Here is a 27,021-nt window from a genome sequence, read left to right as displayed (position 1 = left end):
CTGAATACATGTTCTAATATTGTACTAATAATTAAGCTTCATGAAATTAATATTTTAATATAAAAGCAGGCAAGCTTAAAAGAAATACAGTATCTCATAACCTCAAGGCCAGAGATGACCAGCAATCTAGTTGATACAAATATATTCTTCTTCTCAGTCTAGCAGATGATTAGCTACAGTGCTAATACAAATAGAACTCATTTGCTTAACATCCATTATCTATTTAAAATCTTTAAAGAACAGAGAGGTGATTACCTTAATTTATGCAAATTACTTACTTAATAGAGTGAACATAATTTACATGCCCATATAAATTCAATACATTTGGCTTTACATACTTGAAAGTAATTTTAATTTAAAGATGGAAAATACAAGTTAAACAATACTTTAGAAGTTTCAGATTTTGCCTAATTCTCCAGTGAACTAAATCTGAATGATATTTAAATAATATCATTCTTAAAAACAAAGTATATAAGCATACCTTGAATTCACTTTACTGAATAAATGTGTGAAATATTACTTGGAGAATTCAACAAGCAAAGAGTACTTTTACCCACATTTTCCCTACTTAAACATAAAGTGAAGCCTGATTGCCAAGTAGTAAAGATTTGTAATTTCTAATCTTTGGTTGTATCAAGTTCTTACCAGTGCTATGTGGCTGTTATTCCAGGTGTTATTATCCACCAAAGTAGTTCTATTAGCCATTCCAGCTATCTGATAGCCATAATCCCACCAAGACATCACTCGGGCATGTTCATCTGTATTTTGCCTTAGCCAAAAGTAAGCTTCTCTAAAATCATCTAAGATATTCCTGGTGCTGAAAAGAATCATATTATTCTTTTAAATAAGATCTTAAATGTGAAGAGGGTCACTTAAAATCCTAAGGGGCTAAGCCATTAAATAATTTCACATTTTAAAAGCCTCAACAACAGGGGGGGGAGAATCCATGAAGAGCTAGACCAGTGCTTTTTAAACCATAATATGCACACAAATCACCTGGCTATCTTGAAAAAAAGCAGATTCTGGTTTAGTAGTTCTGGGGTGGAAGGTCCATAAGGAGGTAAAAGAAAAATATGGTGGATTCAAATGCAGAGCCTCGCAAACATCATTCTATCTTTGAATTCTATCTTTTGAGACAGGAAAAAAAAGGGGTAGGTAAAAAATCCTTTTATAGCCAAGTTACTTTCTTTTTATTTTACTTTTTTTATTTATTTGAGAGAGAGCACAAGCAGGGGGAGGGGCAGAAGGAGAGGGAACAGACTCCCCATGGAGCAGGGAGCCCAACGTGATGCTGGGGATTGGCTCAATCCCAGGACGCCAGGATCATGACCTGAGCCGAAGGCAGACACTTAACCGACTGAGCCACCCAGGTGCCCCGCCAAGTTACTTTCTTACCCATCATGATTGTAAGAGGCCAGGACCACACTTGGACTGGAGTAGGCATTGCTTGTGACCCAGGTACAGTGGACTGCAAACATCATCAATAGCATCAGCATCAACATGGTGACAATGCTTTTTATATTAGGACCTAATCCTTCTTCAGTTTTTTCCTGTTCAGTTACATGTTTCCTCACTTTACCTGCCTGAAAACAGAAAAACTGGTTACACAAATTAATTATTTGACTTCTGTCATTAAGACATTCAGGGAAAATGTTGAGAGAATATTAAATCAATTTAATTCTTTGAGAAGGAAAATATATAACCATCAGGTATTCTTGTGTGAGTGATATAATGTTTTCTAAAAATTATCAAAGTAGATTTTAAATTCAAATGTGAATGAGAAGGATTTCTGGGACTATACCCAATTCAGGAGCTGATCACAAAGCAAAATACCTCTAGTATGAAGCTTCTGGACCCAGGTGCCCTTATGTTTTATTTAAATACAAAAGGAAACAAAGACAAAGGAGATAGCTTTGGTTATTTTGGCCTCATTCTAGCAATCTTTTCTTATAAAATCTGAATTTGTCATCCTGAAAATGGCAGTGTCTACCTATAATTCAGACCTGTAGGACTTTAGTATAGGAAAAACCTGCATTACCATAATCTTCCAATTACCAAAGTCTCAAAATAACAGGCTTGTTATTTTGTTAAGATTACAATCTTTTTAAGATTACATTTTTGAAAACAACAACAAAATCCCACTAAAAACTGAAGGAGTCAGAGGTTCTAAATTGTAAGGCTAGTTTAAAAAAACCACAAAACACAGCAACCACAAGAGCAAGAATGTGCTTTATTAAACAAATCTGCATGAATTCTACTGGACCTATAATAGAGAAAGGCAGAACTTCAAAGTTAATACTTACAATGGGAAGTTTCATTGCTTATTGGTATTTAAAAACCTAGTGAATATTCAAATAGCAAAGTTTAACATGGCCCATGCACAAGGATGACACACAAATTCATGAAATGTTCCACATTTTTTCATAAAAGATTCTTTTTTGACCCCCCCTCATAAAAATAAATAACATGGGATAAAAAAAAAATGTCATCCAAGACAAGTGCTCTTACAAATCTTTTCTACATCTGCACCAAATATAATCCTGCTATGTTATGTTGAGAGGTTCAAAGTAAATTACATTATATTGGCCAGCCACCTGTTACTAACTAGAGGATTTTTTTTTTTTTTAAGAGAGCAAGACAGAGAGAGTATGTGTATACACCTGTGCAAGCTGGGGGTGGGGGTTAGGAGAGAGAAGAGAGAATCTGAAGCAGGCTTTGTGCCTAGCGTGGAGCCTGACAAAGGGCTCAATCTCACAACCCAAGATAAAATCAAGAGTCAGACACTTAACCAACTGAGTCACCCAGGTGACTTTTTTTTTTTAAAGGCATTTTATTCCCTTTTATTTTACTTTTCAGTCAACCAACTATTTAAAAAGTTAACACTGAATATGGACCTAAAGGATTAGTACTTATACACATCGTTTCAGAAGGGTTTATAGTGCTAAATTTTGTGTAACTATGTAGAGCACAAGGTTTTTACTCTCAAAAGTGGAGGGGTTTCAGATAAAACCTGACCAACAAGAAATGAGAATTCCTTTTCTCTGATTACACTGTATTTTCTTATTCTAAGCTAAAAGACCAAAGGACCAAACAGGACCCAAATGTTGAGGCAAATACTAGAGACCAACTAGAAATGTCACAGGTTGTCTAAATTCTTGTTTAATCATTTTTCTTAGTATGTATAAGTCTTACCATGGTAGAAAAATAAAGCACATAAAAATTTTAAAGGCCTTACTTAGGTTCCCACCTTATCATACAAATTTCCTGGGTTTCTTTTATCATCTTCATCACTGCTGTCTTCCACAGGTGGGTTTTCCCTTTTCATGTCATCGCCCAAATAGTGCTCAAAAACATTCGAGAAAGCAATTGCAGACAGCATACAGACGACTGGAGTCAAAGTCAACATCAGTCGCACCATCACTCCAGCAAAATAGACAGCACTGATTGCATACAGAGCAACTGCAAAGACAAGTTTGCTTATAACACTTCAGAAAATGTCCACAGAAAATTGAACTCAGTATTTAATACTACATTGTAAACCAAAGCTAAAAAGAGACAACTCATAAAAGAGCTTTTTAAATTGATAATACAGAACAACTGATTTAATAGTCTTATATAGAAATTGTAAGTCAAGTTGACTAAACACTACGTATCAACAGTTTTACGTTAATGTATAACGATTCAAATTTAATTATTATGGGGAAGATGACAATTTAGTATTTGTCAACAGCATCACATATTAGAAAATCCATAGTTAACAGACGAAAACATATTTGGTGAATTATATTATTAGGCACAGTAAGTTTACAGACTCAAATAGTTTATGAAAAGCCAATGCAAATATCTGGCATAAAGCCTGCTTTAAAGTAGGAATGGGATGAAAAGAATATAATTTATTAACCAAAGGAGGAACTTGTAAAGTTACTGCCAAGAGACTTAAAAAAATTTTTTTTGAAAGTAATTTTTAATAGTCAAAGGCTTCTAGATAATGTGCTAACCACAGGGAAAGGCTCCACCAATTCTGGCTAAAGGCTGTATGACTTTACAAAGTCAATGGTCATCAGAGCTCTTATTTCATTTGAAACTAAATATTTTTCTGATCATAGATTTATTATACCATATTCTTAAGTGTACAGCTCAATGAATTTTTACATATGTGCACACCTATGTAATTACTACCCATATCAAAATAGAGAACATCTGTATATCTCCCTCAGAAGGAACCTTCATGCCCCTTCCCAGTTAATAGCTGCCCTCCCTCCTCCTTATAAAAAAAGGTAATCACCATTTGAATTTCTAAAGCATTAATTCGGTTTTCTTTATTCTTAAACTTAAAATGAAATTACATAAAAATGTTCTCTTTTGTACTGGCTTCTTTTATTTACCCATGCTATTCTTTTATCAAATGTTGTGTTATATTACATCATACAAATACATCAGAATTTATTTATCTATTCTACTGATGATAACCTTTGGAATGTTTCTAATTAGGGGCTATTATAAATAAAGTTGCTATGTACATTCTTAAACGTTCTTTGTTGGTCATACACACTTACTTCTCTTGGGTATATACCTGGGATTGGGACTGCTGACTAATGAGGTGGGCAAAATGTTTAAGCTAAGTTCTTCTGAATGATAGAATATTAACAAGACCTTACCCAAAGTCACTGATCTATATAAACAGGACAAAGATGAATGTTATCCTTGGTTATAACTCACGCAGGTGCTATTTTTCTCTCCTGACTTTACTCTGGAATACTAACTTGAGTGTCACTCATTGTTCATACGTCATACTTGTACAAGTTCAAGTGTGCATGTTACAAACCTTTTTAAAGTTTCAGGTTTTAACACATACTTGCTGTGATGACTTAATCATGTAAAGGTCTTTAGTATCTGCTTATTTTGTCCACTTATATCTTGAATGTCAAATCTTAAACACTTGGCTTTAAAATAGTTTGAAACTACCTTGTTAGTTGGAAATAAACACAAATCTAATCAGTGAAGAGGATGTTGACTTAAAGGTGATTCTTACTCCATTACTAAATGACTTTACACTGAAATCTGGACAATGGATGCTGCTGTGAACTTCCTACTTAACCAGATCTAATTCAGAAAATAAAGACTGTATCGTCAACAAAGTTATAATTTCCAATTCTAAGCCACAGACTACAGTAACATTAATCTCTCAGAAAACATACTCAATTGAGCGAAAATTTTATATTTAAAATTAATTTAAATATATCTAAATTAATTTGAAACATTTTATATGAGTATATATAATGCAAATTGAATTTTTCTTCGCTGAACACTTAAGCAAAATGAGAGGAAACTTGAATATGCATAGACTCAAGCAAAGCAAACTTTAAAGTGATAATCTCAATAAAGAAAATAATTGTTCCAAATCAAAGTATTTATTAAAAATCTCTTACCAAATACTCTTTCATCGTTGATATTTTTAATGCAGAACCATAGGCCTGCTGGGAAGGTACACACAAGAATATGTAGATCAAAGAAGAAAGATACCCAAGTCGTAGGTTGATGTTCAGACACTGATGCAATAATTGGAATGTGTATTTTTGCATACCTGGCATTTAAAAAGTTAATATTGTTTAAAATTAAATAAAACAGGAGTTTCTTTTAGATGAAGAAATTTCCTTTGACTGTAAATATGGTTCCTATCCCCCATCCCTTCTTGCTTAAAAGTATATTCCGATGTAACCTACAATGGAAATAAATCTCGTCCACACTGGTAAATCTAAAAACCAATATGCCACTCCTAAAATTGGAAGACTTATCTAAAGCCAGTTATAAAAGTGTTGGCTCTGACTTTTAATACAAAAATCTTTGTTCAAATAGGAATTTTAGGCAGTTTTGCTTAGCATCTCCTATGTTTATTATCAACAAGTTTCACATCTTTTAGACTTATTACTAGCAGAAATACCTTATCCTGTAAGGTACCATATTGCCACAATACCTTTCTTAACAAGATGGCACAAAGGCAGGTGAGGGAAACCAAAAGGACAGGAAAAACTGCTAATGAAATGCCCTGAGATTCCAAATAGTCAATTAAATAAGAATGACTTATAAAAATTGGACCTAGTAACTTAACTTAATCAGAATAACTGTCTATACAACCAGGCTTCTCCCTCAAACTTTTTGGTGATCCACAAGCTGATCTCTTGAAGTACGTGTCTAAATGTCAGAGCTTCAGTCATTTATATATAATTTGCTTATACCTTTAATTAGACCTGGGCACGAGCCCTTTTGGTTTCGTATCAAGCAGGCCCAATCAATAAATTGTTTATTGGTAGGTTTACTGGGCCACATAGGGAGTAACAAAGAAGACAAATAGTGGCAAGAGGGAAGAGAGAGAAACTATCATCACAGATTATACTCTTATCCTTAAGAAAACATTTTAGAGACAAAAAGTTTTATTGAACTAGTTGTCTAATTTAAAAGCAAAATTTTTTATTAATTCATTTTATAATAGCACTCTTTAAAAATATCCTCTAGTGTATTTGATAGATTAAAAATATCAAGGAACTTAGATAATGTGGTATTAGGAAAAAAGTTAAATTTTTTCCTCATAACTACAGCATATGGGTTTATAACAGAGCACCTTAAGAATTAAAAATTAAGTATTACTAAAAGATGGAAACTGAAAGGTTAAAAACAAAAATCAATTATTAAAAGGGCACAAATGTTCCCTGCAATGTTTTAACAAACAGAACTAAAAGAAGTTGACCATGTAAAAACAGAAATATATGACTTACATATATCATACTAAAGGTGCATTCTAAGCAGGAATTTTAAACAAAGATAAATTTCAAGGAATGATTCAACATTTATTAAGCTAGCATATGCTAGGTATTTCAGAAATGTTGCCCAAGTACTGACAGAGATACTGAAATATAGCAACAGAGGAAAAAGGTATTTTAAAATAATATTAGGGCAAATAACTTATCTGCACTTACCCAGTGTCCCACAATGAGTAAAACCTGCCACTCCATGGTGCAATGTAACCTTGGAAGGAAAAACGTAGAGGAAATCAATCTGCCTTTTGATTATGTTAACTGATTGTTAAGGGCTAATGTAAATTTAATATTAAAAGAATTTCAGTTTTCTTTTATAGGTGACAACATACTTCATACAGCTGGCAGTCAGATAAAATAAGGTTAGTAATCATATAAAAACAAATACCCGTGGAGATCACATTTTGAGAGAAATACAAGTTGATAATTAAAATCATAGAAAGTTTTCCCATTCTCCTTTAAACTTCTAGTTAACTAGTAAGATAAAGCCAAGACATTAAGATAGCATTTGAGCAAGATTTCTAAATTATCTAATCCAGTATGCCAAATTTAGATAAAGTGCAAAGATGATTTTAAACTTTCTTGCCTTCACTCTTGTCAATTAATCCTTCTTGATGTTGAGCTAGGCTAGTATATTAATTTGACAGATGGAACACCTTTAGAGAGAATCTGATTTGTTTCTAGGGACTATTGAAGTCAGGATTAGAAAGTCACTTGGAATCTAGACGCAGATGGAAACCGATTTGGTTGAGTGTTTAAGAGTTGGAAAGAGAGTGTATGCACACAGAGTAAGGGCAAGCTTATGGTAGGTAACACCGGAAAATGAATTTTATATACTTTGGGGCTATTCATCTATCAAAAGAGGAGGATGCTTGAAAGTATATTTATCTGGGACTGAAGCACTAACTAAAATTAAGATACAGTTTTTTTAAAAAATCACAATTTGTAGGGCTATTCAGATTTTAGAACCTTTGACTATTATTTTCATATTGTTTGTAAAGATTACAACCACAGTATTTAACCTACTAGGATAAATAGAAAATGTACAAAATTCGGTAAAATAATTGCCTTTTTGAATAATCTAAAGACAAGATTCACAATCTATAGGTGATGATACCTACCTGTATAAGTCAAATAGATGACACTAAGGAACACAGCACCTGCAGCTAGTGATACACCCAAAAAGAAAAGCGTCTGGAACTCTTGTTTTGTTAATCGGTCTCTCAGATACTGCAAGAAAGCATAAGCTTGCAGCAATGCAAAGACACCTAATTAAAGAAAAGGGTGATATAAATAATCAACAAAGCACGTTTCCAAAGATACTAAAAAAGGTTAATTTAAAGAGCTTCTTAGAATACCCTGTATCATACATATCAAAGACTAGTCATTTCATCTAACCAACATTTCCTTTGTCAAAAACTTAAAAAATTGTTATACATTTTTAAAAATGATTGGAATCCCTGTATAGGGACCAGACACAAAAAATCTCATTTCAATAACTAGAGCCTATTTATCACATTAAATTCCTCCCTTGTCCCATATTTTAGTGATATGTTTTCTAGGGGTGAAAAGAGTCCCAAGATTTACTGAGGGATACAAATGACTTGGATCAGGAGAATCCTGATAGCTACTCTTTACGATTGAGTGCCAGGATGTGACCTTAGTTACACACTTACATAAGATTTTAAATTACTAAATATAAGGGTGAGTGCTAAGATAAAATTAGAGCAGTTACAGCAAAAAGTATTTAATTGTTGAAATATACAAAACATGATACAAAAGCACTGGTTGTAAAACTAAAAGACATGAGAGAATCCTAAACCCATATGGCATATTGATTTTTCTTTTAAAAAATTTATTTTTCAAGAATTTTAGAATTTTAACCATTTTAGAATGATTAAGTAAGTATAACCAAAGATTTAGATTTTAGGAAATATAATAATCCATATAACATAAAAAGTCAGGTGACTGTGTATCTTCACATACATTGCTATGAAGTATCAGAGCTGGATATACATTTCTTACATATAAAATTATCCGGTAATTTTATAATATCAAATTAGAAATGTAAGTAGAAGTGTTCATAAAGTGCTATGTAACAGTAAGGTGTGGGTTCTTAACTTTTTTGGGGGGAGTTCAAGATTCTAACTTAGAATCTGATAAAAGCTATGGAATACCATGTCAGAGTTAAATGTACTGCTATTTATAAAATGTTGCAAATAAAATAACTACCCACAGACTTCCTGTGGGTGTCCTGGACCTTGTGTTAAGAATCTCTGTTAAAGTTTTATTCAAAGGTCCCCCATTATCTTGTTAATCGTGACCTAGATTAATAATGGCAAAGTAATCTGCTCATACGGAAAGTAATTATATTACTTCGTAATCAACATAAAAGCCATTAATTTCAGTTAGTAGAAAAAAATATTTTAGGGAGATTTAAGGGACATAAAAATAAAATGTTCCACCTAAATTTGCCGAAATGCAATAAACTCAGTGTACAGATACACTGTTTAATATTTGTTTAAACCAAGCATATGTTATTTAGTGTTTGCAAATAACATAGATTGTGCAGAAAGGAATATTTTCTCTTCAAAACAACAGTAGCCGGGGAAATAGGCACATTTGGGAACACAGTATCAGAAAGTCTCAATAAAACTCTGTGACTTCATCCTTTATAGTGGCAATATTTTAGAACCAGTATGATGAAAATCAAAAACGAAAAGAAAACGGAAAAAACTTAATTCCCTTGAAGACTGGCTAGTTATGCATTCATATATTCTTTAGAAAAAGGAAAATACATATTTTTTCATACCAGCAGCTGCCATGTGTTCACTTGTCCTGATTGGCTGGAATCCCACAAAGGGTATCTGCATGGATAATATTAAACCCACAATGTAGAAAGTGCTATATGCTATAAAGACAAAATAGGAAACAAGGATAATTTACTACTACCATTAAGTACTTCAAACATAAATGTATACAACAGCTCACATTTTTAGCAAGGTTTTAACTAACCGTATTTTAAGAATAGAATCTTGAAATGACTGCTCTATTTGATATATATTTGCTGGTTAATTGCATATTATAAATCATGAAAATTCTTTCTACCAATCTTTAAAGTACTTTCTTTTGCAAAGTATCATTTAGAACAGTTTAGGAGACTGGTGCTGCTTTCCTTTCCTAAAATGGAATCAAATTTTCAATCTATCAATAATACCTGACATGCCCCAGAAACTACTATGTAATATATAAATAATTAAAAACTATTCCTACTGGCATTACTCTGAAGCATGACCTACAGAATACTGATCCTCATCATATACAAATAGCTGCTATTGTCTCAAAAGCTCTCAAGTACTCCACATCCTTTTTATAGTCTAACACTTTGTACAGAACCTCCCAGTAAGAAACAAAAAAACCCATGTTTGTCCACTAAGTTTACTGTCATAAAAGAAGAAAAGGACTAAGTATATAAAAGTCAAGCCATAAAACAGACTAGTTTCTGAATTTACTAGGGTCTAATAAAGGAAAACTATTGGCTCTTGGCATTGAGTATACTATAATATTCTTGGCTTCTATCAACATAAATGTAGGGAAATGCAAGAGGGATTAGAATTTGTGTAATAACTTGTTTTACATTTAGGTATTCACAGATCACTATTTTGGTTAAGTTCATTACAGAGAAAGTTAGAATTGGGAATCACGACAATTCAAAGTTACTTAGAAATGAAGATAAAACCCATCTGAAATAAGTTAATATAAAAATTATTCCATTTATAAGGGGAGCTTATTCACACCATTTTATGAAACACAGTCCATAGTTGTTTGCAAATAAACTATCCTATTAGGAAAAAAGACTGCGGGTGAATTTAGGAAGAGGACGGTTATAGTATATCTATCCATATTCTACACTGTATGCAGCACAGCATTCAGCATACACTTACTGCTCTTTCCCCCAACTCAGCTGAGAAAGAATGTTTATTTGCTTTCAAAAGAAACCCATCTGTGGAAGGCAAACCAGGGGCTAATGGTTCAAATGTTAAGCTGTATGTTAAGAGATGACTGCAGTGTTAGGAAAAGGATAAGAAGCTCAAGTAAATTTAATAGGAATGACCAGTATATGTGAATCAAGTTTCCAATATGCTCAAGATAATGGAGAACTGGTTGTCTAGAGGAGACTACCAAAGTAGTCCACCTAATAATGTACATTCCAGGGATATTAATGGAATGGAATGGAATTACCCTCAGTGAGGTACTTGAACACAAATGCATTAAAGTTAAATAAATCAGAATTTCTGTATTATGTGACTTAAACTGTCAATTTGGTTAATGAGATTTCTAGTATCAGCATGTTTCTATCAGTGTTGTTGTAGATGCCCTGGCAAAGTCACTGAGGCAGAATCAGAAAAAAATAGGAACAAGTGATCTCGATCTTGAAAAACTACTTAAAAAATTTCAGTTTCGTCACTACAGAATGAGGGGTTTGGACAAAAAGATTTATATATCGCCCCCCACCCTAACAATAATAACCTAAGATTCTATGACCAACAGGCCTTTTATTAGACACCTACTGCTGAGAAATTAAACCCTAGACAAATACTGAACACACAAAGGCACAACTAGAAAGGCCAGGCCTGGGAAAACCTTATGTCATTTATGTATTTTAATTATAGTTAAGTCTACTTATGTCGAAACAGCATCATCACCTCTTAGACTCGATTTCTCTTTCTTAGAAACACTAATGAACACTGAATGTTATAATATTGTCACAAAATTTGGATCAAATGATAGATGGCACATGATGAATAAAAAAATAAAGCCTTTTAAAAAAAACTTGAGGTGATATTTATGTATAATCATTTAAAAGTGAACATTTTAGAGGTATTTAGTATATTCACAATGTTATGCAACTACCACCACTCTCTAGCACCAAAATGTTTTCATCAATCCAAAAGAAAACCCCACACGCATTAAGCAGCTGCTCCCCATTCCCTCCATCCCAGTGCAAGGTAAACACAAATCTTCATTTGTCTCTATGGGTTACTAGTTTGTTCTAATTGCAAAGGGAGTATATTTTTTGTTTTAGAAAAAAATAAGAAGCAGAAAGTCTCTAGCCCATTTACTTCTCTAAGTCATTTTCCAGAAATAATCACTAACAAGGTATGGTGAGCACACATGAACATATTCATATTCTCTCTATTCAAATTGGACTATTACTATGTTTGGCAATTTAAAAACTTAAGCAGGGATGCCTGGGTGGCTCAGTCATTAAGCGTCTGCCTTCAGCTCAGGGCGTGATCCCAGAGTCCTGGGATTGAGCCCGCATCGGGCTCCCTGACCTGCTGGGAGCCTGCTTCTTCCTCTCCCACTCCCTCTGCTTGTGTTCCCTCTCTCGATGGCTGTCTCTCTCTCTCTCTGTCAAATAAATAAATAAAATCTTAAAATAAATAAACAAACAAACAAACAAACAAAACAAAAACTTAAGTAACCACTTGCTTGGGAACTATCAAAGTTTCCTCTCAGGGATTTGCTCGAGTTCATTTCCAGACTTATTCAAGAAGAAGAACAAGCCTCCTAATATTCTCAATTCAGTGGTTTTATGCAACTTCACAGACACTGTCATTGGTAAAGAAAAAACTCTTCATACAGAAACAGATGCACCAGAATTCAAGTTATTTAATAAGAGTGATGCAGAGTCGTTCAAGAAAAAGAACCTCAATCTCAGAAAACATAAAAGACCAGGTGGGACTTTAATTTGTATTACTTTGTAAACATAGATTAATGTCAAATAAAACTGAATTAATAGAAAGAGGTAAGTTCAACAATATTTTATCTTTGAATGCCCTTATTCATATTAGATATGTACCAATGATACAAAGCTGGTAAATGATATATGTAACAATCCAAAGATCACCATTTTCTTCTAAGAGAACTGCATTCATGTTTTCCCTATTTTTATATTTTTTGGATCACTGATCCCATGATGTTTACATAGGGGGATATATGTTCCTCCTCACAGCACTTTGTACTACACAGACAACTATTTCCATTAAGTAAAAGTCAGGATTGCTTGCCAGGTTAATATAAAATATCACAAACTCATCATGCTTAATATTGTCCTTCTCCTTGACTCTATAAAATTAAACACACATTTCTGTACCTCAATTTAAATTCCATTTACAAAGCCATGTTTTAAAACACAGAAAATAAGAATTAGATATACCTGGGTAGAAAGAAATAGTGAAGTGATTCTCAATTCTTAAAAATAAACAAAATCTTCACTACAAAGTGAAAACATATTTTCTTCCAGGCTTTGTACAATAGCATCTAATAGTGTGTTTAAAAATTACCTAATTAATTCACTCAAATATAAACTTTATGTCATTATGGTCAAGGCATTCTAAGAATATAAAAAAGCTATTAAGACCAATTCTATCCTCTAAGGGTTAGATATCTAATTGGGAAAATTAGAGATGTACATAACTACAATACAATGAAGCAAATACATGCCACATCAGTGAAAAAACCCTGGCTCTACAAAAACTTCAAGGAGGGAGAGATCTCTTCTTGACATCAGCACTGAAGAGGCAGTGGACACCATCTCCACCATGCTCTAATGTTCTCGGAAGACCTCAACGACACAAACCCAGAGACAGCAATCATTCCCCACTAATTCTTCCTATGAACTCTCTAAGGAAACTTGACCAAATTACTTACTATCCATTTCTATCACAACTTTCTATCCATCCATGTTAACCTACTTCTCTTACCCTTTAAACCAGAAGAACAAAGCTTTCCATCCAAGCAGTGAACTCTAAGAAAATGCACAATGCCAATGCTGTAAATCATTTATTACATCATCAAAATGTTACCACACTGCCATCCTGTGGAAGCACAGTTACTGGCATTCACTACTGCATATGATTCCAAAAAATAATTCCAGAAAAAACTGCCATTAGATGTTTACAAGGTCTACTATTCTGTTTGATTATTTCCAGCCAAAGAAAATCTCTTTGACTTAGGTCAAATACTAATCTTCTAAAGAGAGCCTAAACATCTTTCACTGCTAAAATACTTTATTTTTTAATCCAAGGATATGTACGGGGTAGGGCCAAAATGATACAGAAAACTACCGTCCTTGACTTAAGACACACCAAATGAGTTGTTCTATAAAATAAAAGGTTCTGAAACTTCTGATTCAAGCTCCATTAAAATTTTAAGTTTTCAAGAAGCTCCTGTTGTTCCCCAAACTAACCTTTAAGTACCTTCTCCCTGACAAAAGCAAAGACTTATGTTGATGGTACTCTTCATACTTATAAAATACTGTTGTACTTCCTTTTACTTAAAGTTGGGAAAGGTTTTGTGAATATTACATTTCCATTAACTATGATTAACCATTAAATCACCTTAGCATTTCTGAGTTCCTTCATCTCCTGGTTGATATTTAATGGAAAGGGCTAACAAAATATTCCTTTGCCATTCTTCTCGCTCAAACAAAACAGTATTAACCAAAAGAAACACCATGGGGAAATATTTGAAAATCCAACCGATTTTGCTTTATTATTAACAAATATGATTAAAGGACTGTAAGACTGTTGAAGCTTTTTAATAAAGACACTTTACTACTTGATTACTGTGAATCCTGGGTACATAAGTAGGATGAAGAATGGTAAGAAACTTATATGGTATGAATTAAAGCTTAAACTGAAAAAAAGAACATTAAAAATATGAATTCTTCTTAACAATTAACAGACATATATAATAAGGAAAATAGTTTTTCTTTTCCAAAAATGCTGCTCATCATTAACTGTTAGAGAATGAACCTTTGTGTGTATGTGTGTTTTTTAAAGATTTTATTTATTTATTTGAGATGGAGAGTGAGAGCGAGAGAGAGCACAAGCTGGGAGACAGAGGGAAAGGGAGAAGCAGGCTCCCCATGGAGCAGGGAGCCTGATACGGGGCTCGATCCCAGAACCCTGGGATCATGACCTGAGCAGAAGGCAGACGCTTAACTGACTGAGCCACCCAGGAGCCCCAATCTCACCCATTCTTTATGCTCTTCAAGAATCTTGCCATTCCCCCATTGAAAATGAAATCTAATTCACTTCCCTTTGAATCTGGGTAGGCCGGTAGTTGCTTACATCAATAGAAGGTAGCAAAAGTGATTGTGTGTGAATTTCGAGGTTAGATTACATAAGACTATACATTTTCTTGGGTCGTTTGGGACACAGTTGGAACCCAGCCACCATGCTGTGAGGAAGCCCAACATCCCACGGAGAAGCTCACGTGGAGAGAGGCTGAGGCCCTGGGCCCACATCCCCGGGAGAGCTCCATCCCCGCTCCAACTTGCCAATCACAGAAGTGGGCTATCTTGAGAGGATTCCTTCAGGCCACAGTCTAACTGCTCAGACTGAAGCCACATGAAAGAGAGTTGAGCCTTCCTCACTGAGTCCTCTACAAATTGTAGACATATGGGCAAGATAAATAACTATTGCTATTTTAAGCTGCTATATTCTGGGATTGTCACTCAGCAATAAGAACTAAAACACTTTCACTTTGTGGCCTCCTCAAAGATAATTTATTTCTGCCCTTTGAGTGACTGCTATGATGGATCATTCCATTATATTGTACTGTGCAGTGATCTTAGGGAAGGATGACTCAGATCCTTAAAGGAAATCTCAGATCTATTCTTCTAGGTAAGAGTATCAATGATTTACTGCTTCTGCATTGTTTGTAGAACATGAATATTCATTGTTTCTGTTCACTGAAGAAACCTTTTTGATTAAGCTAATGATTACTGCTAAATCATAGGTAAGACTCTATTCTATATACCCTGGGTCTTAAAATAAGACAGAAGACTAATCCTTTGCAAACTAAATAATGAAGTCATATTAACAATACAGATGGCAGAAGCAACAGCATCTTCAAGTGCACACCTAGCTATCAAATTTTCCCCCAAGATAACCTTTAAAGTACCCACTGAGAAAGCTGTAAAAGGAATCCTTAAGTATTATAAACTAATCTAAGGAAAATTTCCCCATGCCTTTCCTCCAACAATTAATTTCAATGCCTACTACAGGATAGTCATCTGAAAAACTCACTTTATGGAATATTGCAATTTCTAACTTTTTTTTTTTTTAAGATTTTATTCATTTATTTGACAGAGAGAGAGACAGCCAGCAGAGAGGGAACACAAGCAGGGGGAGTAGGAGAGGAAGAAGCAGGCTCCTAGCAGAGCTGGGAGCCCGATGTGGGGCTCGATCCCAGAACAGCAATATCACACCCTGAGCCGAAGGCAGATGCTCAACGACTGAGCTACCCAGGCGCCCCATGCAATTTTTAACTTTAAAATGAAAACTTCGTACAAAAATTTAGGGGGAGGGGGCAATTATGGCAGTCCCTGTTTGTCTGCTCTTGGCTCATGTCCCTTGAAGGTATAATAAAGAAGAAAGGCAAACCAATTAACTCAAGATAAAACATCACTGATAGGGGCGCCTGGGTGGCACAGCGGTTAAGCGTCTGCCTTCGGCTCAGGGCGTGATCCCGGCGTTACGGGATCGAGCCCCACATCAGGCTCCTCCACTATGAGCCTGCTTCTTCCTCTCCCACTCCCCCTGCTTGTGTTCCCTCTCTCGCTGGCTGTCTCTACCTCTGTCGAATAAATAAATAAAAATCTTTAAAAAAACAAAAAACAAAAAAAAAACATCACTGATAAACATTCTAGGTAGCATGGGAAAATCATGCTTCAGTGTTATATGGACATATTCAATCCTTATAAAAATCTACTTATAGGCTATAAAGTAATCTTTCATTGTGGTAAAAATTTATCTGCCACAAATATAAAACTGCATAACCCTTTATTACTTTCAATATCTCAGATCTAAACTATCAAAATGATTTTAGTTTATTTACATACTGAATCCCTTTTAGGTGTTATTTTATAATAAAAGTTACTATTTAGAGTAGGGTTTAAAGATGTTCTATTACCTATAACTGTGTATCAGCAAAAAAGGCAAAGGCACCACTTTGATATTTAGCATTTCAAGCCCATTAAATGTTACTGGTAATTAAAAAAAAAATAAATTTCTATACTGTATAAGAAACGAATTCTTTTGTTTTTTGAATTCTCAGTTGATTTAGAGATGTCATTTTAGAAAAAACAATTCTATGTTTAGGTGTAATATTTTTCTTTTCTGAGTTTTCATTTATTTAACTGTAAAATGCAGGAAACTCTAATTTCTTGGGAAAATTACTGTGTAAGACAATAGAAGTTATGTGCAAGACCAGGAATGTCACTTCTCTTCTATTTCATCAATTACCCCATGCATCTACCTCAGTATGCCATTGCCCTATAGTCTGTTAATTCACAGTACTCCTAATTCCTCTTTCCAGCTGACAACCCAAGGCCTGAGAATGGGATGTGTTAATAAAGTATTAGTACAGATAATAGTCAATGTCATAAATACTTTACCTGTTAAACTTCATGTGAACAAATGAGAGCCGTTTCTGATCTTAAGCCAACAAAATTAAAGCCCATTATAATGTTTTCCAAGGGACATTACCAAAACAAAGAATTCTATATATGTCAAAAAATGAAATTGGTAGTCTTCTCTATTTAAGCAGATATCAGATTTTATTTTTAACAAGAATGCATTTAGGAGCAGAGATAGGAAAGTATACTTGTGTCTAAGTAGAAATTAATGGATGGCAGCTAAATCTTAAAAGGGTAGAAATAATAGATGATCAACAGATAGCATCTAAAACTGGAAAACAAAAATCAAGAAATATGAGTTTCAAGTTGTGCTACTATATTTTATAAGAAGAAGAAATATATATTTGGTCTTCATCCACTGTTCCTGGTACAGAGCTCCTAAAACCCTTGGAATTTCCTAAGTGATGAGAATAACTAAGGTATCTTTTATTGTTACTGAGGTGACTTCTGCGTCTCACCTAAGGATAAAGGCTGGTTGCCACAAGGAACCAACCACATGATTAGTGGGCTGGAATTTCAATCCAACCCCCCTGACCTCCAGGGATGGGTGAGAAACTCAAGACTGAATTCAATCATCAATGGCCAATGGTTTAATCAATCATGACTATGCAGTGAAGCCTCCACAAAACCTCACAAGGACAGGGTTCCAAAAGCTTCAGGTTAAATAAGTGGAGATTTGGGGAAAGTGAGTGCCTGACCAGAGCATGGAATCAAGAGCATGGACGCTCCATGCTCTTTCCCCATACCTAGCCCAATGCATCTCTTCCATCTGGGTGTTCCTGAATTACATCCTTTTGTAATAAACCTGTAATCTTACAATTACTCTAGCAAATTAATCAAACCAAGGAGGGGGATCATGGGAACCTCTGATTTACAGCCATGTGGTCAGAAGCACAGGTAACAGCCCAGACTTGTGACTGGCATATAAAGCAGAGGCCAGTCTTATGGGACCGAACCCTTAACCTGTGGCATCTGATGCTACCTAAGGATAGATGGTATCAGAATTGAGTGCGGGGCACCTGGGTGGCTCAGTCGGTTAAACATCTGTATTCAGCTCAGGTCATGATCTCGGGGTCCTGGGATCGAGCCCCGCATCAGACTCCCGGCTCAGCGGGAAGTCTGCTTCTCCTTCTTCCTCAGCTCCTCCCCCTACTTGTTCTCCCTCTTTCTCTGTCTCTCTCAAATAAATAAATAAATAATCTTAAAAAAAAAATTGAGTTGAATGGTTGGACACTCAGCTGGTGTCAGAGAACTGTTTGATGGTGTGGGAAAACCATCCCCACATACTGGAATTGATGACCAGAACCCTTTAGAAGTTTATTATTGGTAAAAACCAAAAGAAACAACTGAAAGAACTGAAAGTGGTTGTCTTGACATAAGAATTTAGGGAGTGAGCCAATTAAGCAAAAGGTGGAAAAAAGACCTGCTGCTTTTGCTTATAAGCTTTGTAGTAATTCTTGACTTTCTCAATTATATACATTATCTTAAATTTTAAAATTATAAATAAAAACAAGCACACCACTCTATTATTAGTTGTGTTTTAGATGCTATTTGACACTTTATGTAATACACCAGTGCTATTTCTCCGCTATTTGTCTCATAATCAAAAATAGTTGTAGTGAAAGTTTATTTTCATTAAAAAAAAAAAAAGGAACAATCTTTAGATATCCTCAGTCTTTATAATCACCTCTCAGCCTCTGGAACTCTTTCTTTTTGTCTAGTTATTCCTTCATAATTTTAATAAACAACAGCAGAGGCAAACACTGAAATAGCACTTTTCATTTAACTTAAAATTCTGCAAGGTAGGAATTATTATCTCCATTTGACTCATGAGAACATTAAGGCATAAAGAAATTAAGTAATCTGCCCAAAGTTGCACCACTAGTAAGTGACTAGACCAGGAACTGAATCCTGTTAATTTGGCTCTGCAGTTCATACTCTTACCCCGTTATGGCACCTCTCATTTATGGTTACATCATCACAAACCCTCTGTAAGTCTGTTTCCATACTATTTTCTCTTCTCAAGATGAAGATTCATCTCTCAAACTTTCAGAAGGACATAGTCAGCTGGAAAGCCTAACAAGACTTTCCTGAAACTTAAAAGTCAAAACTGATTTTCACAAGCTCCTTCCCCTTTCCATTTTGTTCATATGCTATAATCTACATTGTAATAATGAAATTATGTTGTATAATACAAGCTCCCTAGAAAAAGACTATCTTTTGATCATCTGTGCATCTTAATGGCTAGCACAAAACGTAGTATCTATTAAACATTTAATTCTCTAGTGAACCGATTTGCTTAAATTTCCTCCAAAAGAAGGTAAAATTAGACAAACTAAATTCTAGTGCTTCCAGCTTTTGTATCCTAGAATCTTTACATGCAATTTTTCTTTTAAGTTTTTCTGTTTAGCATTAGATATGTTTTGTTTATATACGCCAAATATAAATATGATGCCTAAAATTTATGCTTTTAATTTTTTGGTTTTACTTTTTAATTAAAAAAAATTTTTTTAAGTAAGCTCTACGCCTAATGTGGGGCTTGAACTCACGACTCTGAGATCAAGAGCTACATGCTCCATGGAATGAGCCAGCCAGGCGCCCTTCTGGTTTTAGTTTTAATTCACTCAATAGCAGGATTACGTTTCTTCACTCACAAACTCTACAATTCTAGAATAATTTATACAGAACTAAAGTATGTCGTATGTCTATAATACTTAACTCTTTATATGATGGTTCCACCAGTAAATATTACCATCAAAATACATTTTAGATATAAAAAGAGATTCTGCTAAAAAAAAAAAAGGTGATTCTGTTACTCTCCTTACTCAAATGACCTCACTAAAACAGACAATAAACAAATTCCTCAGTGACATTTAAAACTCATTTATCAATACTAGAAACTAATTTCTTCCTTCTCCTTAAATTATTATTCCAATTTAATGAGACGCTTATAAACCATCAGAGATAAAATTCACATTTCTGTAAATGAAAAAGCAAGTCTCATTTATTATGAATTTAGTACATGCTCATTGTAGAAAATCTGGAAAGCAAAGTATGAAGAAAAAATATCAGTAATAATCCTTGTTGTATGCCTCCTTTTTATTAACATTTTCCTATATCATCAAATACCAACTTTAATGATGCCATAATAATTCATACAATATGGCAACACTACAATTTAAGTGTAACTTAAATGTCCAATAGAGAAATTAGCATTTCTCTATTGGACATTTAAACTATTTTCACAATTATAACTTACATCACAGTGAACACCCCTAAATATGTCTTCATATGTTTAACAGTTTCTTTATGATAAAAAGTATGATAAACTTTTACAAAGGTTAAATAATTTTACATCCCATTAGTGTTATGTGATATCTGCAAACCAGTCTTTCTCTAAATGCAAAATAAGATGTGGGTGTTTTTTCTTGTTAAAACATCGGAATCCTATTTGTAACATAATTTTTTATAATTCACATTCCAATATAGTGACATATACCAAGTCCAAAATATATCTTCACAAAATAATTTAACTTTATACAACAATTCCTCTGCACCCAAATTTCAAGTAGTAGGGGTTTTTCTTATCCCTTAACCCCTCAATTCCTCCCCCTCCTGTGCCACACCTACCCTATACAGCCACAATACCTTCCATGTACCCCCCTTTCCACATGCGAACAAACTGAGTTTCCCCTGGCTTACCAACGGATTCTAAAGACACATGCAAAAAATTTACTGAAAAGGAAAACCATTTTTCATAATTATTTGAAATGATTCATTTTTACTTCATTTAATTTGATACTGAGAACCCAATCAAATGTATGGTTATGAGTTTGCCATTTATCAATCATTATTTCTTTATCTAAATGTTTCTGATCACGAGGAGAATGTACTACAAACAAAGGATCTTATGTGGTGAAATCAGAGGACAACCTGTATGAATACTTTATAATGCTTTCATATTTTTCAGGACCATTAAGATTAAATTGAACTTAAATCTTGATATATTTAGGATAAAGAAAGAGAACTGATTGTTCTATATCATCACTTTCCATCCATTTAGAGGTAAACTATGAAAGAACATAAAAATCACTTAAAATACTTTTAGTTAGATGAATGGAATAAGCGATTAAGGAACAAGGTGGCATAGAGAGTTTGAATACTATGATATTATCTGAGGTGTTCACTAATATAACTTCACAGACACATATATAATATCCCCAAACTATTTTATTTTTCCTCCCCCTGAAAAGAAGAAATATTTTCAAGAGCCAGCTAAAGCAGTACTAAATGCGTACTTTTGTAAAGTTACCAGAGAAATCCTATTCATCAAATACAAGGTCTTTTCTTAATTCTCACCCTACTAGATCTTAATGCTAACACTCAAGGGAAGTTGGACACTGCTCATATACTTTAATGTAGAAAATCCTTTCATTTGACCTCTTTAACAATGTATTTATTTGGCTACTTCTGACTACTTTGGCTCTTCTTCCTCTCCCTGATTCAAGGACATTTAACAAGTCTATCCCTTAATCTGCTCCCCACTCTATTCCCCTGACCACTAAATTTTCAAGACCTGGGGCACCTGGGTGACTCAGTTGGTTGGGCACATTACTCTTGATTCTGGCTCAGGTTGTGATCATGGGGTCACTGGATGGAGCCCCAAGATGGGCTCTATACTCGACCAGGAGTCTGCTTGAGATTCTCTCTCTCCCTCTGCCACCCCCTAAAATAAATACATAAATCTTTGGAAAAAAATTTTTTTCAAGACCCAAAAGTTTTTAAACAACTCATAGTTCCTCCCCTATTACCATTTAACTTGAAAAAAATCCTTTCCTTATATATTTCAAACACATAGTTGAAACTTAAAGCTGAATCTATTATTCTCCTTTCTGGACCCCAAAGACTATTTACAGTGTGTTCAGAGCAGAAATATATCACGGGTTGATGTATTTCAACAGTAAGGCATGTATTTATATGGTAGGCACACAGTTATAGTAATTTTTAGCATCATGGGTCGTATAGGCATAAGTTAAGGCTTCACCCACATGATCTTGAGCAAATTATGTCCTTTCTTGTTTCCGAGGATAGTAACAGTACCCACTACACATTCACAGTGCGGTTATGGAAATTAGAGTTAAATACATGTGAAAAACTCAGGACGGTTTGTGTTGTAAAGTAAGCATTCAACATATATTAATTACTTCAGTAGTGATTATAATAAAGTATGATAAAAATGACTATATATGAATTTTTTAATTGATATGATTTCTATACTATAAAATTCTCCCTTTTAAATGTACCATTGAGTATTCTTTTTTTTTAAATTATAGTCACAGTTGTATATCTATCACCACTATTTAATTCCAGAACACTTCCTCAATCCAAAAGAAACCCCATACCCAATAGCAGTCCCTCTTCTGCTCCCCAAGCTCCTGGTAACCACTAACCCCATTTTCTGTCTATCTCTCTTTTTAAAAATATTTTTATTTATTTATTTGTCAGAGAGAGAGAGAGAGAGAGAGAGAGCACGTGTGCACGCACAAGCAGGTAGGAGCATCATGCAGAGGGAGAAGCAGGCTCCCCACTGAGAAAGCCCGATGTGGGACGCGATCCCAGGACCATGGGATCATGACCTGAGCCAAAGACAGATGCTTAACCGACTGAGCCACCCAGGCATCCCCTACTTTCTGTCTGTAAGTTAGTCTATTCTGAACATTTCATACTGAAAGAATCCTACAATACATGGCCTTATGTGTATGGCTTATTTTACTTGGCATGTTTTCAAGGCTCATGATATATCAGTACTTCATTCCTTTTTGTGGCTAAATATTCCACTGTATGAATATACCATACTTCATTTATCCATTCATCAGCTGATGGACATTGGGTTGTCATCACTTTTTGGCTATTAGGAATAATGAATACTGCTATGAACATTAGTGTACAAGTTTTTGTGTGAATAATTACTTTCAATTCTCTAGGGTATATACCTAGGAAGAGAACTGCTGGGTCATATGATAACTCTATGATTAAGTTTTTGAGGAACTGCCAAGCTACTATGGTTTTTTTTTTCTTTAATTAAGTAAATAAGCTTTATATCTTTGTGTTACTGCTTACCAACAACATTACCATAATGGAACTGTATTATTTTACGAAGACATTGGGTTCAGACCACAACTTCTCTCTGATTAATTCAATACATAAAAGTTCTGTCATAGAAAATCAGATTTGAGACATAGAAAATAAGATTTGAGATAACATCTATCATTAAGCATCTTATTCAGAAGACATGTTTTAAATCCTAGAGAGAAAATAAAGATTTCATAGAAAAAAGGTTGAATGAGTATGTCCTCCCTACACAAATTCTTAAGTTTAAAACCTAATGCCAAAGTGACGGTATTAGGAGGTAGTCTTTGGGAGGTGGTAAGGTACTGCAGGCTCCAGGGAATAGTACCCTTTTAAAAGACATCCAGAGAACTAGCTTATCCCTTCCACCATGTTAAGGACAAAGCAAAAAGGTACCAGCTACGAACCAAGAAAGGAGCCCTCACTAGAATGTGATCATTCTGGTACCTTAATCTTGGGACTTTCCAGCCTCCAGGAAGGACTGTGAGAAATTTCTATTGTTTATATGCTACCTAGCCTGTAGTATTTTGTTTTAGCAGCCAAATGGACTAAGATTGCCATTTATTATACAGAGAGGGCTTTCAAAAGTTTATAAAACTGTTTACCTTGAGGATGTTCAATCTCATAGTGACTAAGCTGAATTTGAATAACACGTATATGTGAATGATTTTCAGGATAGAATGCCCACCCCCCCTCCCAAAAAAAGGCTGGGCTGAAAAATATTAAATCTAGTATGTATAGACTAATTTCTACAAAAACAAAAGAAAAACTCATCAAGGAAAAGTTGGTAACAATACACTTGGGTAAAAATGCCTGACCTACCTTATTTAATACAAAAAAAGCAAAAAAATATGCGAAATTATTTTTACCTCCTTACGGGTAATATGGCCAAACAGAAATGGCTGTTCAATGAAAAGAATGTATATGAAACATCTCTTAGAAGCTGAAATTTCACAAGTCAAATCACTTACCTATGTAGACTCTCTTGCTGTATCGCTGCATCAATAACAACACAAATACATGCAGCGGAATAAGGTTGATAATAAACACATAGCCACCCCAAGCAGAGACCTAGAAGTTAAGAAATGCCAAGTTAAATAATTTAAGATGTTTGCTTTAAAAAATAGGTAAGTTTTATTTGTCATGACAATCTAAACATATAATGAACAGACATAAACACTAGGATTCTTAGCAGTTGTGAGATATGCTTAAAATTGATTTATATAATCAACAAAAAACCTGTTTTTACTTATTTTTATTGATTATTAAAATAACTCAATCCCATAAATCCAACATGTTTTTCTATGTTCAATGGAGAAATGGTCAAATTAAATAAGAACACTAAGAACATTATAATTTGTGAATCGGCAGTAAAAAGTCTTTCGTGAAGGTATGGATTCTTGGGCTATAGATCATAAATTTTTAAAAGAAAAAACAGGCTTTTACTTCCCCATTTTTGATAAGTACATTGCAAGAAGCCTGACTGAGAATAAGAACAATCAGTGTTAGCACCAGCCAACAACTGAACTATAAGGAACACTCAGATAATCTGGATATGCTTTCAGATACTCAAAATGTAAGTGCTACCCCTGAGTATAAAGTATTTCCTACTAATGGATTACAAATCAAGATTCCATTTTAATGTTTAGCATGTATCATAAAATTAGACTATTCTATTTAATCAGAATTACTAAGTATGTTCTGGTCTAATTTTTTTATGTGATTTTTTTTTTTTTTTTTTAAAGTATGCCCAAAGTAGGGCTTGAACTCACAGCCCTGAGATCAAGAGTCACATGCTCTACCAACTAAGTCAGCCAGCCATCCCTGTTCTGGTGTAAATTAATAAAGATTCTAAAGATAAGGTTTATTCTCAACCAACAGTATTACTTTTTTGAGTACATTCAATAGGTAGTAAGCTCTTGTCAAGATCAAAGTTTTAGGTGTGCTCTAATAAAATTAAAAGCTTAGAAGAACCATTTTACTAACAGTCATATCAGGAGACTAGATGTTAACATATATATTGTTAACAATGCTACTCTTGTCTAAAATATTTCAGGACCACTTGAACTATCTACTTTCAGTGTACAATGAATATAAAAATATCAGTTTAGTGTTTCAGTCACATGCTATTTTGCACCAAAAACAATGTTACTCTGAGCACAAGTCCTAATTGAAGAACTTCAAATTATCTTCAAAATTTAAATGTAAGTTTCAAAGAGAATGAGTTTGCTAGTACTTGGGTACAACCGCACAGAATGTGTCTCAGGCTTTAACCATTTTAAAAGGGGAATGGATAATCTGGATGCATAAATTCCATGATATCTGTCTAAAAACAGAAAAAAAGCTTACCTAAAATTACCACAAATTTTCAGCACAAGACTACTTTATAGGCTGTGCTATGGGGAAAAAAGGCAAGAGAATGAAGAGGTAATTCTGAACCCCAATCTTAAGTACTCTATTGAAAAAAGTATGTAGGTTGTTTTCCTAGAGGATAGGACTATTATTTAGATAAAGTTATACATTTGAAAAGGAAAATTTTTGTTTCACTTGCTGCAAATATTATATTTGAGGGGCTGAGTATTAGCCCTCCCACTAAAACAAAGTCCATACCCACCCCAAGGATGGGGTAGGAAAGAGGATGGCAGTAATGAATGGGAATGCACTGAACAAAATTAGGATCCTAAGGTTTCAAGAGAAAGGAAGTGGAGAACTAGTCCAGATAAGAAGAAAATGATGAAGAAGAGAAACTGATCTAATTGCCAAATACTTGCTAGACTTCATATAGTTTCAAATATGAATTCTTACCATATAGAAATACGATAAGCAGCAGCACATTGTCCAAAAAACTGACCCAGTTTTTACAGATTTTACCTAAAACACAAACAAGCAAATGTTTATAAATGTTCCTGCTGAATAAAAAAAGTTAAATATTTAGTACTCTTGTACTACAAAAAGTCAAAGTTATATATTTTAAAAAAGTACAGTGGTTATTCAGATATTCAGATCCACTTAATATATGCATTTAGAACACTGGGCAACAGTCAGACATCTTATAAATAGCTCTGATTTTTCTGTTGATATGCAGTTTTCAGTAAAAAGAATCAAAAGTATTTTTCTATTTGCTTTATTTTCTATTTTAAAATGATTAATAACAAATTGAGCTTTTAACTAAATAAATTTGTTCAATCTACATTTTTACATATGGCTGGTTTTCTTAGGCATAACACCTTACTCTATAATTTTTCTTCATTTGAATATATACATCTCACATATAATTCTAATTATGAGCATCCATTTTTGAAAACCTATCACTTAGGAATTTTCATATATCATAACCAATCAATAAATAATAATCTATATCCTCAAGAAATTGATAGTCCTACAATAATTTCTAGGATATGTCAGTAAAATTCTCAATTACTCTGAACCAGAAAGAGAACCTGCAATCAATGAAAGTTTCAAAAAAATGACAAATCTCTACTGCCTTAAAAAAACTAACCAAAGAAATAATTCCCAGATAAGTTTATACATTCCTCTGAAAATAATGGTTTGGTTCAGAAAAATGATTTTAAATTTCAAAAACACAAG

The 27,021-nt window shown here is 34.0% G+C and overlaps 1 protein-coding gene, 1 long non-coding RNA gene and 1 pseudogene across 2 annotated transcripts in view; 2 read left to right on the top strand and 1 right to left on the bottom strand.

Moving 5' to 3' along the window:
- The window catches only part of STT3B (STT3 oligosaccharyltransferase complex catalytic subunit B), a 102,982-nt gene that overhangs the window by 10,466 nt on the left and 65,495 nt on the right, over positions 1-27,021 (bottom strand). Inside the window, exons 4-12 of the mRNA XM_040636894.1 lie at positions 26,239-26,304; positions 24,405-24,504; positions 9,625-9,723; positions 7,934-8,080; positions 6,975-7,023; positions 5,430-5,584; positions 3,248-3,459; positions 1,396-1,583; positions 646-817 (exon numbers count right to left, since the gene is read on the bottom strand). Of these exons, the coding sequence (XP_040492828.1) occupies positions 646-817; positions 1,396-1,583; positions 3,248-3,459; positions 5,430-5,584; positions 6,975-7,023; positions 7,934-8,080; positions 9,625-9,723; positions 24,405-24,504; positions 26,239-26,304 (1,188 nt within the window). The remainder of the gene's footprint in view (positions 1-645; positions 818-1,395; positions 1,584-3,247; positions 3,460-5,429; positions 5,585-6,974; positions 7,024-7,933; positions 8,081-9,624; positions 9,724-24,404; positions 24,505-26,238; positions 26,305-27,021) is intronic.
- LOC103680125 overlaps positions 1-27,021 on the top strand; it is a 73,167-nt gene that overhangs the window by 4,181 nt on the left and 41,965 nt on the right. The window lies entirely within an intron of this gene.
- LOC121104323 lies at positions 2,322-2,421 on the top strand (annotated as a pseudogene).

The sequence above is a fragment of the Ursus maritimus genome, unplaced genomic scaffold (genome assembly GCF_017311325.1).
Source record: "Ursus maritimus isolate PB19 unplaced genomic scaffold, ASM1731132v1 scaffold_20, whole genome shotgun sequence".
In the NCBI taxonomy this organism is placed as follows: domain Eukaryota; kingdom Metazoa; phylum Chordata; class Mammalia; order Carnivora; family Ursidae; genus Ursus; species Ursus maritimus.
The sequence above is the reverse complement of the archived record's forward strand: the minus strand, read 5'-3'. Positions and strand labels throughout refer to the sequence as shown.